This window comes from Furipterus horrens, unplaced genomic scaffold (genome assembly GCF_987537825.1).
Source record: "Furipterus horrens unplaced genomic scaffold, mFurHor1.1.pri manual_scaffold_11, whole genome shotgun sequence".
NCBI lineage: Eukaryota > Metazoa > Chordata > Mammalia > Chiroptera > Furipteridae > Furipterus > Furipterus horrens.
Window position 1 is genome coordinate 43,593,363 of NW_028327181.1, and position 15,604 is coordinate 43,608,966.

Consider the following 15,604-nt stretch of genomic DNA (forward strand, 5'->3'; position numbering starts at 1 on the left):
GATAGGACTCTGAGACGATCGTTTAGTCTGTTTCCCTAGTGATCTAATACAAGTGGATTTTAATGAAAAAATTATAGGTTACAGAAAAAAATTGTACATTACTCTCCTTGAAATTAAGTCCTCTGTCTGTATGATCATCCCCTGAATTCAGCCATCATTTGAATGCTTCCCACGTACCAAGCACTGTGGCCTTTATATGACGCCCACCTGTGCTGAACTGCGTTACATTATCTTTCTTAACTATTTCTGTCCCTAACGCAGCCCTGTGTTAGAATTCCCATTTGGATTAGACATAGACATCTTTGACTTGGCCCCTAGCCAGTCCACTTCCACCAGAATGATTTGTCGGAAGCTCCTAGATTCAAGCACTAAGTCATTAGCAAGGCATTTGAGTTATGACTGGGCTTATACTGCTCATCTCATTTTCTGCCACTTTTCCCTTTTACTTCATTCTCGTCCATATCAAGTTGCTTATTGTTCCCTGAATTCTTTCAGTCCACATTCATGCCATTTTCTTGGTGTGGAACACCCTCCCCTGATGCTCTGAGAGGTGAACACATGACCTGCCCATGGTCAAATAAAGTAAGAGAGCGAGCGCCCAGCTTTAAACCAAGGTCTGTCTCACTCCCAACTGTTAGTGCATTTCTTTCAGTGTGTTCTTACTTACTCATTATATATATTCATAAGCAATCAAATAGATGTTGGTACCTTTCAATGAAGTGAGGAAGAAAATTCATTTTTGAAGAGGGAATGATGTTAAATGTAATTACACATTTTTATATTACCTTATTCATCTTTCTTGGCAAACAGTAGCTTCAGACATGTTCTCATCTTTGAATGATGAGTGACTCCACATGACCAGATTATGTTACCTGCAGTCTTCCATATGTTCTCTTTTTTATCTCTGGCTCTAGTTAGAGCCTTGAAAGTCCTAAGCTAGTAGAGGAAACTTGTTTTTTAAATGTGTTTATACAGGAAGCTGCCAATGAAATATGAAACCCTTTACATGAAACTTAGCTCATCTGGTAGGAGGCTTTGAAATGATTGTAATAATTTCTACGTTGTAGTTATTCTGTTCAAGTCCAATGGTTGATTGCTTAAGTGTGAACTCTTGCTATTTTATAGGTAAGAATGCTATTGATTATAATTGTATTGTACTTCAAAGTAATTGCTAGTAAAATAGTTCCCAGTTCATGTGGTAACCATAAATATGGTTATGCGTGCAGCGTTATGAGCTATTTCTTAAGTTTTTCTGCCAATATCTGTTTGCTGCTTATTCATTCTTTGTTAAGAATCTTTGTTCTAGACTATCTCCATTCCAGTCCTCATTTTATAGTTTCATCTTTGAGTGTTAAAAGTATTCGTGTCCAAATATAATGTATTAACTGGCTTATGGTCACATGTTGCTCCTTAGGGTTGTAACCACACACACAAGATAGGCAGGTAGTAGTTTTCTTAAATACTCTATGACTGTTAATATCATTGATAGGAAAGTCCCCCAGGTTAGGAGTTCATGATGATAATAGACATAACTGTTCCTGACAGGAATGATTCCCGCTCACCAGGGAGTATAAGCTACTTGCCTTCATTTTTCACCAAGCTTGAAAGCACATCACCCATGGTTAAATCAAAGAAGCAGGAGATTTTTCGTAAGTTGAACTCCTCTGGTGGAGGTGACTCTGATATGGGTAAGTGGGATTTCTTTCATAAACTCTAAATAAAGCATGCGTTAATAATGTTATCTCCAGTGTTGCCTTTTGTGTAATCCTTGTGTTTAAAGGCTCTTATAGGCATCTAATTACACATCCTAAAGTTCTGCTGGTAAAGATCTCAAATGTCTGCTGGTACATGAAGATTTTCTATTAGGAAGCAAAAACTTGCTATTTCTGAAGCTGTCCATTTTCTCTTTGAATAAATGTTGGGTTTGGGAAACTTTGTCTTATGTGGGACTGGATTAGTTCTCCATATTTTTTTTCCCCACTGGTCTTGGTTTTACCCATTTGGGCCATCTCTGTAGACATCTCTTCAGCTGTTTGAAGACAAGTCATGTCCTTTGAGCGTCACCTCTGTGAATACCCCCAGTTCATCCCAGCTGGCCTGGTTCTGAGTATTCATACCATCTTGGTTGCTTTCCATTAAAAACATTCTATTTAGCTTAGCCTTTCAGTAGGTTCTGAGATTCATCATTATTCATGGAGTCTGAGATTGTACTAGGGTTTTTTTTAGCAACCTATACACTGTTAAGTTATGGTGTGCTTAGCCCCATATGAATATCAAGGTCTCTGTTGATGTGCTGCTCTTCGTCCATGCCCTTCCCTTGCTGTACTTAACTAGGTCCAAGTGTAGGAGCACAATCTGTGCTCACATCATTCTGACTTTTCCTGCCCTCTTTGTGTCTTCTGGATCTCAGTTCTGTTAACTTAGCATCCGTTTGCAAACCCAATAAACCTGCCATCTAAAAATATCAATAATAATGATAGACAACAGTTGTCTACATATCACTTACTATTCTGTTGGCACTACTCTAAGCGTGTGTGTGTATGTAGTAATTTAATCCTCACAACAAACCCTACGCCCTACGCACTACAAATTATAACTCTCTCCATTTTGTATTTGAGAAAACTGAGACTCAGGGTTAATTACTGGTGCAAGTTAGGTAGCCAGTAAGTAGTGGGGCTATGGTTCCAACTCAGGCATTCCAACTCCCGAGTCCATGCTTCTAATGATGAACTAACTGGCTTCTAACAGTTCTGTACTTATACCATCATTACCCAGAGCGTTGGGAAACATCCACTAGGATAAAGCTTGGTGGCACCCCGACCTTTCCTTTGGGTTAATAATAAGCATGCATCAATCAGAATCTTCCTCGTACTCTGTTACTTAGCACACTCATTTATATTGGGTTGGCCAATTTTTCTGTACAGTGGCTCTAGTAGCGCTTAATTGTCTTTAACTTCATTAGAAACAATTTTGTTAGATTACATTGTGACAGCTGTCATCAGCATGCATTAAAAAAAATCAAAATGGGTGAATTTTTGTGCAGCCATTTTTATATTGAAGATGGAAGAAGATACACAACATTCTCAGCGTATTATGCTTTATTATTTCAAGAAAGGTAAAGATGCAAGTGAAGCGCAAAAAAAGGATTTGTGCAGTGTATGGAGAAGGTGCTGTGACTGATCGAACATGTCAAAAGTGGCTTGCAAAGTTTCTTGATACTGTTGACATTTTGGCCAAATAATTCTGTGCTGTGGGGCTGCCTTATGCACTGGAAGATGTTTAGCAGCACCCCTGACCCCTACCCACTAGAAGCCAATAACCAGAGACAGCCGAATCAGCAGTTATTGTGAAAATGAAAAATGTGTCTTTATTTTATGGAAAAAACTAAACGACTCTTTGGCCAACGCAATACTATCGCCCAGTCTTCCTTATCCATCTTTTCCTCAAGTAGACCCAGTGATACAGAGGCTTTGTGGGATGCCTTACTGAAGTCTGGCTATCCCAGTCTCGTTTTTTTCTGTGAGCTATGATCTAGTCTCCTGACTCATCAAAAGAAAGGAAATTGTGGCCTGTGAACTGTTAACAGCCAGGTGGGCATGTGGATCTGTGACACTGGATGATTTATAAAGGTTGAATGGCAAAGGGAAAAAGGGAGGAGCCCGGTGTCTCTTATTGTTTGTGAACTTAACCTAGCTAGCTCTTAGTTACCAGGTTACCTTAAGGGGCAACAAGTCATCTAAAAGATAAATATTTTAGAATGTTGACCAGAATTGCTATCAGACTTACCATTTCTTTAAAAAAAAAAAAAAGTATTGCTACATTTATCTGTCCCCGGTTCAATGGTTTCCTCTATTATTTACAGCTCTTCAAATGTCACCAGCAAAAAATGTGGTGCTGTCATTCCCAGATTCTCTCAGAACCCAGAAGGGAATCTGTGGGAGCACTGGGACATGGGCTTTCAGTTGTTAAGCGCTGTTTCACCTTTGTGTGGCTTGCCCTCCTCCGCTCCTCTCTAGCCTTTGTGTTGCCATTTCAGTGGAAGACAAATTCTTGACAGGAAAACGCCACATAGAATGGAGGAGCCTGCTTTATAGTTTCCTCCTCTTACTTTTCCATTGTTCTTCGCTCTCTCACTCATTAACAACACTTACTGAGTAGGCTACTGTGTTGGGTGCTTTTAGAACGGCAGGTGGTCTCTAATCTCTGAAAATAATGAAACAAGATCTACCTTTAACAGGATAAATGTATTATTGTCTTAAGCAATTTTATTAGTACTTAAGTCTGGGGATTTTTTGATTGCAAGAACTCCTTTTGATTGTGGAAGGGAACAATTAAGGAATTATACTAAGCAGTGATTTTCAACCTTTTTCATCTCACCACACACAAATTACTGAAATTCTGCAGCACACCAAAAAATATTTTTTTTGCTGATCTGACAAAAAAAAGGATAAAATTTTGATTCATTCACACCGGATGGCTACTGTTGTGTTGGCTGTTGTCATTTTATGTGACAATTTCAGGGAAAGTTCCCCATGTTGAAAGTCCCTGTTGGGAAGGAACCGGTGGTCTGCTGGGGCTGCAGGGCACACACCCTGTCCTCCCCAGGAGTGGAACTAAGAAAGGCTCCCACAGGCCAGGCCACTTCACCCAACTCAGGGCCGCGGCCCACCGAGGACTTCAGTGGTTTCAGCCTTCGGAAACCATACAGCTGGCAGGCTGACTTTAGTTGATCTCCCTGGGACTGCGGTTAGTGAACCGCTTCCCTCTTCGGGACTCTTTCTCTTGGCTTTCAGATACTACTTTATCCTGCTTTTCTTTTTCTCCTACTTCTTCGACCATTTCTTATGTCTCCTTAGAAGTTCAGTCTTGCTTTGCCTAGCCCCTGCATGTTGGTTTTCCTAGTTTTCTCCTCATTGGACTACCCTGTCTGTAACTCATTTCATCCACTCTGGGAGTTTAAACTGTGTGCTGAAAACTCCCCAACTTCTCTCTGGAGTTCAACTTTTTCTACTAAGCTCTACTTATGCATCTCTGTAGACTTTCTTCTTGAATATCTTGCTCCTTAAATGTCTAAAATTGAATTAACATTGTGCCTGTCCACACAAAGCAGTCTGTTCCTCCTTCCATACCAAGTTTACCTTTACAGTGGCCCCACTAGTCACTTTTGTGGCAGTTCTCCCTCTCCCTCTTTCTGTACCTGCTGATGGTACTACCTCCTCCTGCCAAGTCTGCCTCCTAAACAGCTTGACCATCTTTCTTTCCCCTCGTTTCTGAGTAATTGTTCTCTCACAAGTTTGCACATCTGGAGTGCCCTCAGCATCCCCGGGATGGCTCTTGCTTCAACGGTGTTTGGATGGAACAGACCGAGGGAAGCCCCTTCTTCCAGCCTCTGACCACCCTCTAACCTCTTTTCTGGTCACTACCAGAACCTCCTCAGCCTCTAAGACCAACCAACACAGTTTTTTGACCTTAACTCCTCATTGCCTAACAACCAAGAGCTCCCAAATTCATCAGAATTACTCCACCGAAGGGGAGGCTGCTGTCAACCGCCTAGCCAGTCTGTGCCTGCAAGCCTACACTTCCCTCTCTCTGGGCTTCTGTTTCCACCGGGATGATGTGGCTCTGCAGGGCATGGACCACTTCTTCCAAGAGATGGCCGAGAAGGAGGACAAGGGCACTGAGTGTCTCTTAAAGATGCAAAACCAGCTCGGTGGCTGCGTTCTCTTCCAGGACATGCTGAAGCCTTCCTAAGACAAATGGGGTAAAACCCAGGATGCCATGGAAGCCACCTTGGCCTTGAAGAATCTGAACCAGGCCCTTGTGGATCTGTGGGCCCTGGGTTCTGCCCGCAGACCCTCAGCTCTGTGAGTTCCTGGATGAGGAGGTGAAACTCATCACGAAGATGGACAACCACTTGACTCACCTCCACAGGCTCATCGGCCCCCAGGCTGGGCTGGGCGAAAGCCTCTTCAGAAGGCTCCCCCTCAATCACAACTAGGAATCTTTGGAGCCCAGAGGCCTTTGAGGCCCCATGTGTCCCTCTGGTGTCTGGCTTCTGCCAAAGCCTCTCCCTGAAACCACTAGGCATCCTTTTAACCACCCTGGAGCCCTCTCCCATGCATTGAACCAAATAGAAACAATAAAGCTTTTTGCAGGGAAAGAAAAAAGTTTGCTCATCTGTTTTAAACCAGAGGTCCTCAAACTTTAATATCATATCCATCACAGCCACGTGGATTGTTTGTTAAATATGTGAATTACAGCACCCCAGGAATCTAGGAAAGTATTTTTACTCAGCTGCCCAGGTAATTCTGTTTGATGGCCTCAGTACCACACTGAGCTGTAAGCTCCGTAGGTAAAAGAAGTGCATTTTAAGTCAAGTGTCTTACAGTATTATCATTGGCTGTAGGATATGAAATTGTTTTCACCTGACCATTTTAATCAATAAGGTGATCTTATTATGATCCAACAAAATAATTGCTCAATAAATATTTGCAAAACAAATGAATGAGTCCTAATCCACAAACTTATGTGATAAATACAAGACTGTATTTATCACTGTTATTTCAGGTTGAGTGTTACATAAGTAAGGAGATTGTCATTGCAGTTATTGTTTTATAGTTCTTCCTGAAGACTTTTCTCCTCCTCTTGCCAGTTTAGTTTCCCTGATGAAGAAAGTTCATTTCTAGGCACATGTACTCCCCATCTTTACAAATAGGTTTCATCCCTAAGAAAGAATCCATCGTTCTGTGGACTCATCCAGAATAGTCTTCCTTGGACCATCATTTGTTTAGCCACCCCTTTCTTACATTCTTCTTTTTTTTTTCAAATTATCTCCATAAAGTTGGGAGACACCACTTACGTCCCCAGATTCCTTCTGTTTCTGGCATAGTGCTTTCTAGGTAGTTCCCGGATTGGGACGGCTGTTGTCATTCAAACTGTACCAATTTGAGTTCATCTGGCAGGAATGGAAAGAATCAACAGGCAGAATGTTTGTCTTAACCTGGGAATCTACAAATAGTTTCCAGTTGACCATGGTAGGGAAACACAGGTCATTCTCGTAGTATTCATTAAGCTGTCTTTGCTCTTGATCTGATCTGCCTCAGACCTGTTTATATTTGCAGGGGTCATCCTACAACCCAAGCTTTCTCCTCCAAATAGCCTGAATTCCTGTTCTTAGAGCAACTGCTTCCTATTTGTGTTTTTCCAGCAGTGCAGTTTCTTTTCTTTTCCCTGAGTTATATTAGTCCTGTTCTGATTTTACCCCTTCATCCAATTTTTTATTTCCCGATTTCCTTTCCTTAAAAAAAATTTATATAAATATGTGAACTATAAAGTTGAGATCATGAGGGAAAAAATGGTTAATTGTTGAATTTTTTGAGACACACTCTTTTGATGTGCATGATTATCATATCTCACTTAACTTGGATGTTTATTTAAATACAGCGGCTGCTCAGCCAGGAACTGAGATCTTCAATCTGCCAGCGGTCACTACCTCAGGTGAGATTCAAAGCATATCATTTGCAACACGAAGTCTGTAGGGCAGCAGTCAGTCCAATAGGTATGTATTGAGTACTGACTGCACAGGGGGGACTCCGCCAGTATAGAGAAATGAATGCAAGCTCATAACTTAATCAGGGAGATCGTAGCGATAAAAAGTGAATTAAGGCCTGGCCTGTGTGGCTCCCTTGGTTGAAGTGTGTCCTGTAAACCGAAGGGTTGTGAGTTCAATTCCCACTCAGGGCACATGCCTGGGTTGCAGTTCAGTCCTCAATGGGGGTGCATAGGAGAGGCAACCTATTGATGTTTCTCTCTCACATGGATGTTTCTCTCCCTCTCTCTTTCCTCCCTTCCCCTCTGTCAAAAGCAATAAGCATGTTCTTGGGTGAGATTTTTTTTCAAAACGTCGATTGAGATTCAATACATACATGTTAGAAAGATAGGTGAACAAAGAGAAGCAAAACTATTAACAGTGCAGAAAGTAGGAAATTGAAAATAGAAGAAAACTGTTTTAGTAACTTTAACTCAAGTGGGTGACTGATTCAGTTAGCCAAGGAAAACAAATTTCCTTGTGTCATTGGTAATTTAGATGGTATTTATGTGGCTCTTAGTGGTGTTTTAGGCCGCTTCCCAGGGACAGTCATACCTCAGTATCTGTCAGTTTCACAATTCGTCAGATCCTGTACTCATTGCATTTTGATGAGAAAAAGGTTGCAACACTCAGAGCTTGCTCGGGACTCACGGCATGTGCTAGAACTTGTGTGAGTCATGGTGCCACCCTGCAAGAGAAAATGCTTCATCATTTGGTCCCCGTACCAAGGTACCCCTGGTCCTGTATGTATTCAGTGGACCGAAGGATTGTATGTAGTCTGTGCATTTGTTTCCTGGTCAGCCTTTAGGAAATGAGCAGCAATGTTGTGGTTCCTCTTCAGGCTCAGTCAGCGCGAGAGGTCATTCTTTTGCTGATCCTGCCAGTAACCTTGGTCTAGAAGACATTATCAGGAAGGCTCTCATGGGAAGCTTTGATGACAAGGTTGATGATCATGGCATTGTCATGTCCCAGCCTGTGGGAGTAGTGCCTGGTGGGGCCAGCACTTCCATCGTGACCAGTGGTGAAACGCGGAGAGAAGAGGAGGACCCGTCACCTCTTTCAGGTGAGGTTTTCTTTCTCGTGCTCTTCCGTTTCCTTTCCCTAGAAAAAGCCAACTCTTCCCCAAGTTCTAATGCATCACTAAGAGATTTAATTTATGTGCTCAGAATCATCTCTGAGGGTTTACTTAAAAAAAATTTTTTTAACCTCAGATATTTTAGTAATATGAACATAAATTAATATGGTCAAAAATTTTTCCACAGAATGTCACCTCCCAGCATACTTGTTTTTACATTTGTTCACATCTACAGTAGTGCTTATCTGTATGTATACTGTACATTATAATTGTAATAAAGTACAATTTCATAGTCTTTTGAATAAAAATGACTTACTATTGTAATAAAAATGATAGGTTCAGTATAAAAGAATTTTATATTATAGGAAAAAGTAAGCAGAAAGGGGAAAAAAAGCCTTCAGGAATTGCATTATCCAGAAAACTAGTGTTCTCGAGGAACAAGCATCATTCCAGACATGTGCACTGATAGACACACATATAAAAGGATAAATTGTGAAATAATTTACCTCAAGTCAGCATTATTTCAAGTTTAGTTTAGGTTTATTTTCCTGTTATTGTCAAATAAAAGATTGCACTAAGGTTAAGAAAAAGGTTAAAGACATTAGAGGTGTTCATTGTTTTTGCCTACATATATTAATTTCAGGACAACATATTCACTTCCTGCTCTGAAAGATGAGCTCTGTCTTCTGCTTTCTGCTCTTACTTTCCAATTTATATTGATCTTTAAGTGTGTGTGTATTTTAAGGTTATAATGTTGGGTGACTGTTACACAACGATAATTATCCTGGTTGTATGATCTTTTTCTAATGGCATTTGTTGGGGGGACATTTCCTTTTGGTAAGGTTTTCACACTTCATGTCCTCATAAAGGGTGTTATAGTCCAAGAAATTTCGTGCTCAAGAATATTTTTTTGTTTTGTTTTGTTGCTGCTACCTTTATATTTGAAATGACAGCCTGGCAGGTTATAATTTTCTTAACACATAATTTTTTCTCAAAACGTCCTGTAGGTTTACATTTTTTTCTTAGCATTCATTATAAGAAATAAGGCTAGGTATTTCTCCCCCAACCCACCCCCCCTTTTGGTGGATGACAGTTTTTCTGCGTGAAGAATCTTTTTTTCGTCAAGTCAATAAATTAACCATCAGTATGTATTAGTATTCATCATTCTGTATGGTTTTCCTGATCACAAGAGGGCATTTGATTTTCAGGTGGGTTTTTATACTCAAGGAAATGTTCTTTTAAGTGTTCTTCTTAGATGTTTTGTTTCTTTTGTTAGGCTACTTCAGAAACAGTGATCATTTTGCTGGGTAGTGTTTGTCCTCCGTATCTGTTACCTTCTAATTATTTGTTTTCTTGATCTCTTTCTGTTGCTTTTCCTGTATCTCAGTTTTTTCCTTTATACTTATAATTCCCTTTTGTTGTTATCTACTCTGATCCTTGCAGTATTTTGTTTCCTAAGCCTTTTCACCTCATTCTTGGCTTTTCTGTTCTTTGAGCTTTTTTGTAAACTAGGTTCATATATTTTGAAGTTTTCCTTCAGTGCAGTATAGGACGTACCTTTCCCCCCTTGTTCTGTTGTGTACCTCTGATCAAGAACTTGCATCTCTTCTCTTCCCAGTTAGCTGGAAGGGTACTTCTTTTCTGTGCACTGCCGGACCTGGGGCAGGACGCGCTGCCTCTGCTGGGCTGCGGAAGGCAGTTTCTGAGCACTTCTGAGATCTTGTGATGTTTTGTCCCATGGGGGCATCTCACTTCTGTGACTTTCTTCTGAGTTCACACACTAAACAGCCTGGGAAAACAGAAAGGGGACCAAGACTTGCCAAGCTTCTGCCGAGGCCCAGTAGTGCCATGAAGGGGCTTCTGTTCTAGTTTTTTCCTTTGACCTGTCCCTTTCGGGTGGTGTAGTAACTCCTCTGTATGCTTCTCTGCATTGGTGGGGGAGGAGGTAGTGAAGATTTAAGAGTTTTCTCAACCTGCTTTAATTTCCTTAGCAGTTTTTGTGCTCCAAAGCCAAGAAAGAAACAATGTTCCACAAACTTTAGTTCCTTAGTTACATGTTTTTAAGTTTATGGCTTGAGGACATACCCCTTTTTTTAGTTGCCATGTCTATGCTGACTTTCTTTTAAATATTTTTACTTCATTGGATAGTAGGATCTAGGTTCTTCATGCTACAATTCAGCTTCTTTCACTTAGCATTGTGTAGCCATCAGTGTTTGGGTTAGTTTTTAAGTTGAGAACATAATTATTATAAATCAACAAAAAAATTTATTTCACTTTTAGGAGGAGTTTGCAAACCAAAGCTGATGAGCAGCAAGTCAAACAGCAGGAAATCAAAATCTCCTATCCCTGGGCAAGGCTACCTAGGCACTGAGCGGCCCTCTTCAGTCTCCTCTGTGCACTCAGAAGGGGATTACCACAGGCAGACGCCGGGGTGGGCCTGGGAGGACAGGCCCTCTTCAACGGGTGAGGAACTCACTGCTAGAGAATGAGCCTTGAAGTAGTTCATCATTAATGCCTCGTTAGCACTTCTAAAGTCAGAAACTTTGCCTGTAAGACAATTATTTCCATTACTGTATCATTAATAGCGTCACTTTTCAGAATAGAAATTGAATACATATAAACTTAAAAATTTTAAGAATGCAGGGTCTGATCACCATGAAAAAACATCTCACCCATTCCCTTCCCTTCTGTATTATGCTGGTAGTCAACACCTGCTGTTTGCAAGCTAGGAAGTTGGTGGTTTCAGTTTTTTTGTGAACTTTTACCTAAATGTTGAGTGCCACTCCCACAGCAGCCTGGCCTTTCATATAGACATTCCCAGAGAAGGCTCTTAGGGAACCTAAGAAATCCAAGTCAGAAGCAGGAAGAACAGTTTAAAAGCCGCTGTCTCTGTATATGTGGGCTGTGTCTACAGACTGATGAAAACCAATACTCTAGGATATTTATTACATGCTTTCCATTTTGTGCCTGTTTGTAAGCTTTTTAAACATAATAGCCATAATAATGGTGGTCTTAAAAAGTAACAGACTTATTTAAAAACAAAAAAACAAAAACTGGGATGTTTGCTGTGGATTTAAGTTTATATTAATGGAATCATCTGAAATGTGCCCTCCCTTTAAGACATAGACATTCCATATGGGTATTAGATCAGCATAATTTAAGGCTCTTTGGTTTCTAAAATTCCTACACCATGTGTAAAGTGGTTATGTACTAGTTCGAAAATTTACAGCCTGTATCAGTGATTGCCCTCAAATCTCTTTTAGGAATTATTAAACCATTCATGAAATTAGTTGATAAAATGGTATGTTTCCTGTTAGTTTCTTAAGCCTTAAGAGGCTTTCTGGAGACAGTGAAACAGTCTAGAAACTGAGAAGAGGTAGCAGCAGCATCGTTAGGCTTATGTATCCCTCTTCTAAACCTTGTATGTGTATGAATCTGCCCAGTGAGATCCAGCAGATGATATCCATCCTGCTGCCCTTGACCTGCTGAAATTCCTGGTATTCCTCCCCCTCGTCCTGTGAGAACTGTACCCTGAATTTATCTTTAAGAGTCAAGAAGTGCTTGGTATAACCTAAGCCTTGGTTAGAGCGTAATATCCTGTAGTTCTGCTTGGATTCTCTACAGAAACACCTAGTTCTAGACTTACCAACTAAAAGCCAGGCCTGAGCTTTCACTTCTGGGCTCAGCAGCCCTCACCTCGTGTGTGTGTGTGATTTGTTCTGTCTAGACTGATTGCTCTGTTATCACTGGCTACAGTTTTAAGTGGTGAAACCTTGGCCCTTCTCTGTTGTTTCATTTCGCTTAGCTTCACAAGTTCATTGTAGTATAGCCCTGTCTTCCTCCCTCCTGTGAAAGTTTGGTGAAACAGCAACTACGCTCATGACGATAAAAACTTTAATTTTTATTTTACCAGGCTCAACTCAGTTTCCTTATAACCCTCTGACCATGCGGATGCTCAGCAGTACACCGCCAACACCGATTGCATGCGCCCCCTCTTCTGTGAGCCAAGCCGCTCCTCACCAGCAGAGCAGGATCTGGGAGCGGGAGCCTGCGCCGCTGCTCTCAGCACAGTACGAGACGCTGTCGGACAGCGACGACTGAGCTGCACAGCGGGGGGACTGGTGGGGCCCGGGTGTGGGCGCGGGAGTGCTAGTGTTTGGTGGTTTTATTTTTAATTGCAGGTCAAAAACCTGCCTTCCCATGACTTATGCCCAGAGACTTTTCAGGAGAGCCTGGACCATGGATGATGAAGAAATGATGAAATGCAGAGAAATGAAGAAAAACTGCCTTTGATACAGGCAGTTCAGTGGATTATAATAGTGGAAGGTTGAAATGTAGGATTTTTTTAAAGTGGACAATTCTTGTTCTTACATCTGTAAAGAAAACCATAATGTCTTTAAATCAAACTTCTGTAAATAGAAGTGTTTCCCCTGGCTGTAGTATCTGGTGTACTTACATTCAAATCAGCATCAACTTCGGGGATAATTTTTAAAAATCTTTTCGTCTTATCTTTTTAACCCTTGCCTTCTAACCAACCTCATACAGCCCTGTTACCTATGTCGGCTGTCACGGGCATTGTACTTTTATCCTGTTTTGTTTCTTCTAAATTCAGGTTCCCAGGTGATATTTAAAATCTTGTGGAAATGTTAAGATTTTTAACACAGACCCTGTCATAAAAGCTGTATATTAACGTGTTATGGTCAAAAGGTAGAAGAAACAAAATTCTGCCACATTGTAAATTTCCAGTGCAGGCTTAAAATATTTTTTTTAATTAGCAGCACTTAAAAATATTACTGCATGGTTATGTTATAGCTCAGTTTTTAAAGTTTTAAAGGCTTATTTGTGGCATACCTCACTGTTATGCACACTGGTAACTTAACCGTGCCCCTAAGTATTCCTTTTATCCTGCATTTGATGCAGCACAACAAAGCTTTTGCTTTGAAATAAATTTGACTACCCTGTCCATAGGTATAGTAGATTATGATTTAAGGCTCTTGCTGTCTCAGGTTTCAAAGGAAGACACATACTTTTATTTTGTTTGATATATATTATTGGCTGAGTCAGAAGATAATGATTTGTACAGAACTCAGCCGTTCGGGTTCACTCTGCCGCACACCCTGACCCCCATGGCCTGCCCCCTTCTCTGTGCCAGTGCTTCCTCTCCCTTCGATTCCTTGTTGGCAAGAGTTTATGTTGAATGTTTTCATTTCACTGAATCTCAAGGAGCAAATAATGTAAGACTGAATTTTAAACTGATTATGGTACTAGAGGGTCAATTTTATCCTTCATTAATTATTCTTTTGCATTCAAAATTTTTCTTTCACATAACTTAGTATGCATAGCATTGAAGCATCCTTCTGTAGCATAGAGACTAAACAGTTTGGGAGAATGCCACTGATTAGAAAGGGGAGAAAGAGAGGCCTCTCAGGACGGTAAAAATCAGCACTTTACAGACTTTAAGTAGACCTAAACTTTTTTAACAAAGTACTCAAGCCTCAAAGAAAACAGACCTATGATAACCACTGACTGCCTTCTTTGTAATGAAGTGTTTTGTACGTGTGACCAAGACCTTCACATGGCCCAGTAGCACTGGCGTCTGATCCCCACTCACAGATATGGACACAGGTTCAGTACTTTGCCTGTGTAGTAAATGAGCAACAGATAGGCCATAAACTCGTGTTTGCCTGAAGTTAAAGCCTTTGCTCCTGTTACTGTTCCACTTTAGTATACCTGAGGTCCTCAAAAATAAACTTTAGATCCGGTTTAGTGATCAGATTCCTACTACTTGGAAAGTTGGTATCACTTTATTATAAATATATATATATCATACACATTTTAATGTGAATGAAAACACAAGTAACTAAATGTTCTACTTAACAGTGTTCTGAAATTTTGTTTAGGTACTGACGTCATTAATAATTTATATTGTCAACTGACCCAGAAGAGATTATGATGTATTTTTCTTATGACCCTGAGGGTCTTAAGCTCTTCCAGATCAGAATAGTTTTTGAGAACATGTCAAATCAGAGCCTAACTTGATAACTTTTGCAGTTCCACATCAGGACCCCAAAGTGAGCTGCTTATTAATCACACACCCAAACCTTATCACAATGCATGTGTCTACTTCAGCTGCCACCACCTAGAGAAGAGATTTCAGACTAGGACGTAAAATCCGTTACCACTTTTTAGTTCAGAACAATGAAAGGACAGAACTCTCACATGCCTTAGCTATGGACAGACCCAGGAGGGACAGGGGCCCACTTTACAATGACTGGAAACGGCAAGCACAGCACAGAGGGTGACTGATCATGTGTTGACGTCAGCTGTGAACCAAGGTGTGGCCCTCTTTGCGGGCTGACTTCCGTGTTCTGGAGCTACATCCTTATGCATAATTTCTTAGCAGCCAGAACTAAATTAAAATCTTCCCAATGCTGTTCATAGAAATGTTCTGACAGTCCAATTCCCAGTGCATGTTTGTAATTCAGTTTCCTAATGCTTTTAATTTTGGAATGCTGAACGATTCTATTTTAAAAATAGGCCCTGAGCATCCTAGAGACATGAGTAGAGGGGCCAGTCCTCCTGCTTTGCCACCTTGTTTTACAACAGTGCGAATGGACTTGAATGAGAACACCCACACGAAGCAACTGTCTTTCTGAAAACTAGTTTTTCCAGCACCGGGACCATGAGCTGAATCATTGTGCGGGATCAAAAATTCTTAAATAAAACCTGAAATGAAAACCCTAACTTTCAGTAACCCCTGCAATTGTGAGAAGGTAAAAGCATTCTTAATGCAGAAGGTGAGTAGCTGACAATAATTTTATTAAATCACCAATAAATTAAGAATGGGCTGCACTGAAACTTAGTCTGCTTTATATTGTAGTGTCTGGAATTAGGTAGGTGGTAAATGTAAATAATAGATGAGCTTAAACACTGGGAAGAAA

The 15,604-nt window shown here is 40.6% G+C and overlaps 1 protein-coding gene across 1 annotated transcript in view; it reads left to right on the forward strand.

The window, feature by feature from the left end:
• Positions 1 to 15,521, forward strand: part of NCOR1 (nuclear receptor corepressor 1) — a 193,612-nt gene extending 178,091 nt beyond the window's left edge. The window contains exons 43-47 of the mRNA XM_090292316.1: positions 1,546 to 1,688; positions 7,444 to 7,497; positions 8,430 to 8,651; positions 10,944 to 11,126; positions 12,577 to 15,521. Of these exons, the coding sequence (XP_090148442.1) occupies positions 1,546 to 1,688; positions 7,444 to 7,497; positions 8,430 to 8,651; positions 10,944 to 11,126; positions 12,577 to 12,764 (790 nt within the window). The 3' untranslated portion in view covers positions 12,765 to 15,521. The remainder of the gene's footprint in view (positions 1 to 1,545; positions 1,689 to 7,443; positions 7,498 to 8,429; positions 8,652 to 10,943; positions 11,127 to 12,576) is intronic.
• Positions 15,522 to 15,604: the final 83 nt, after the last annotated feature.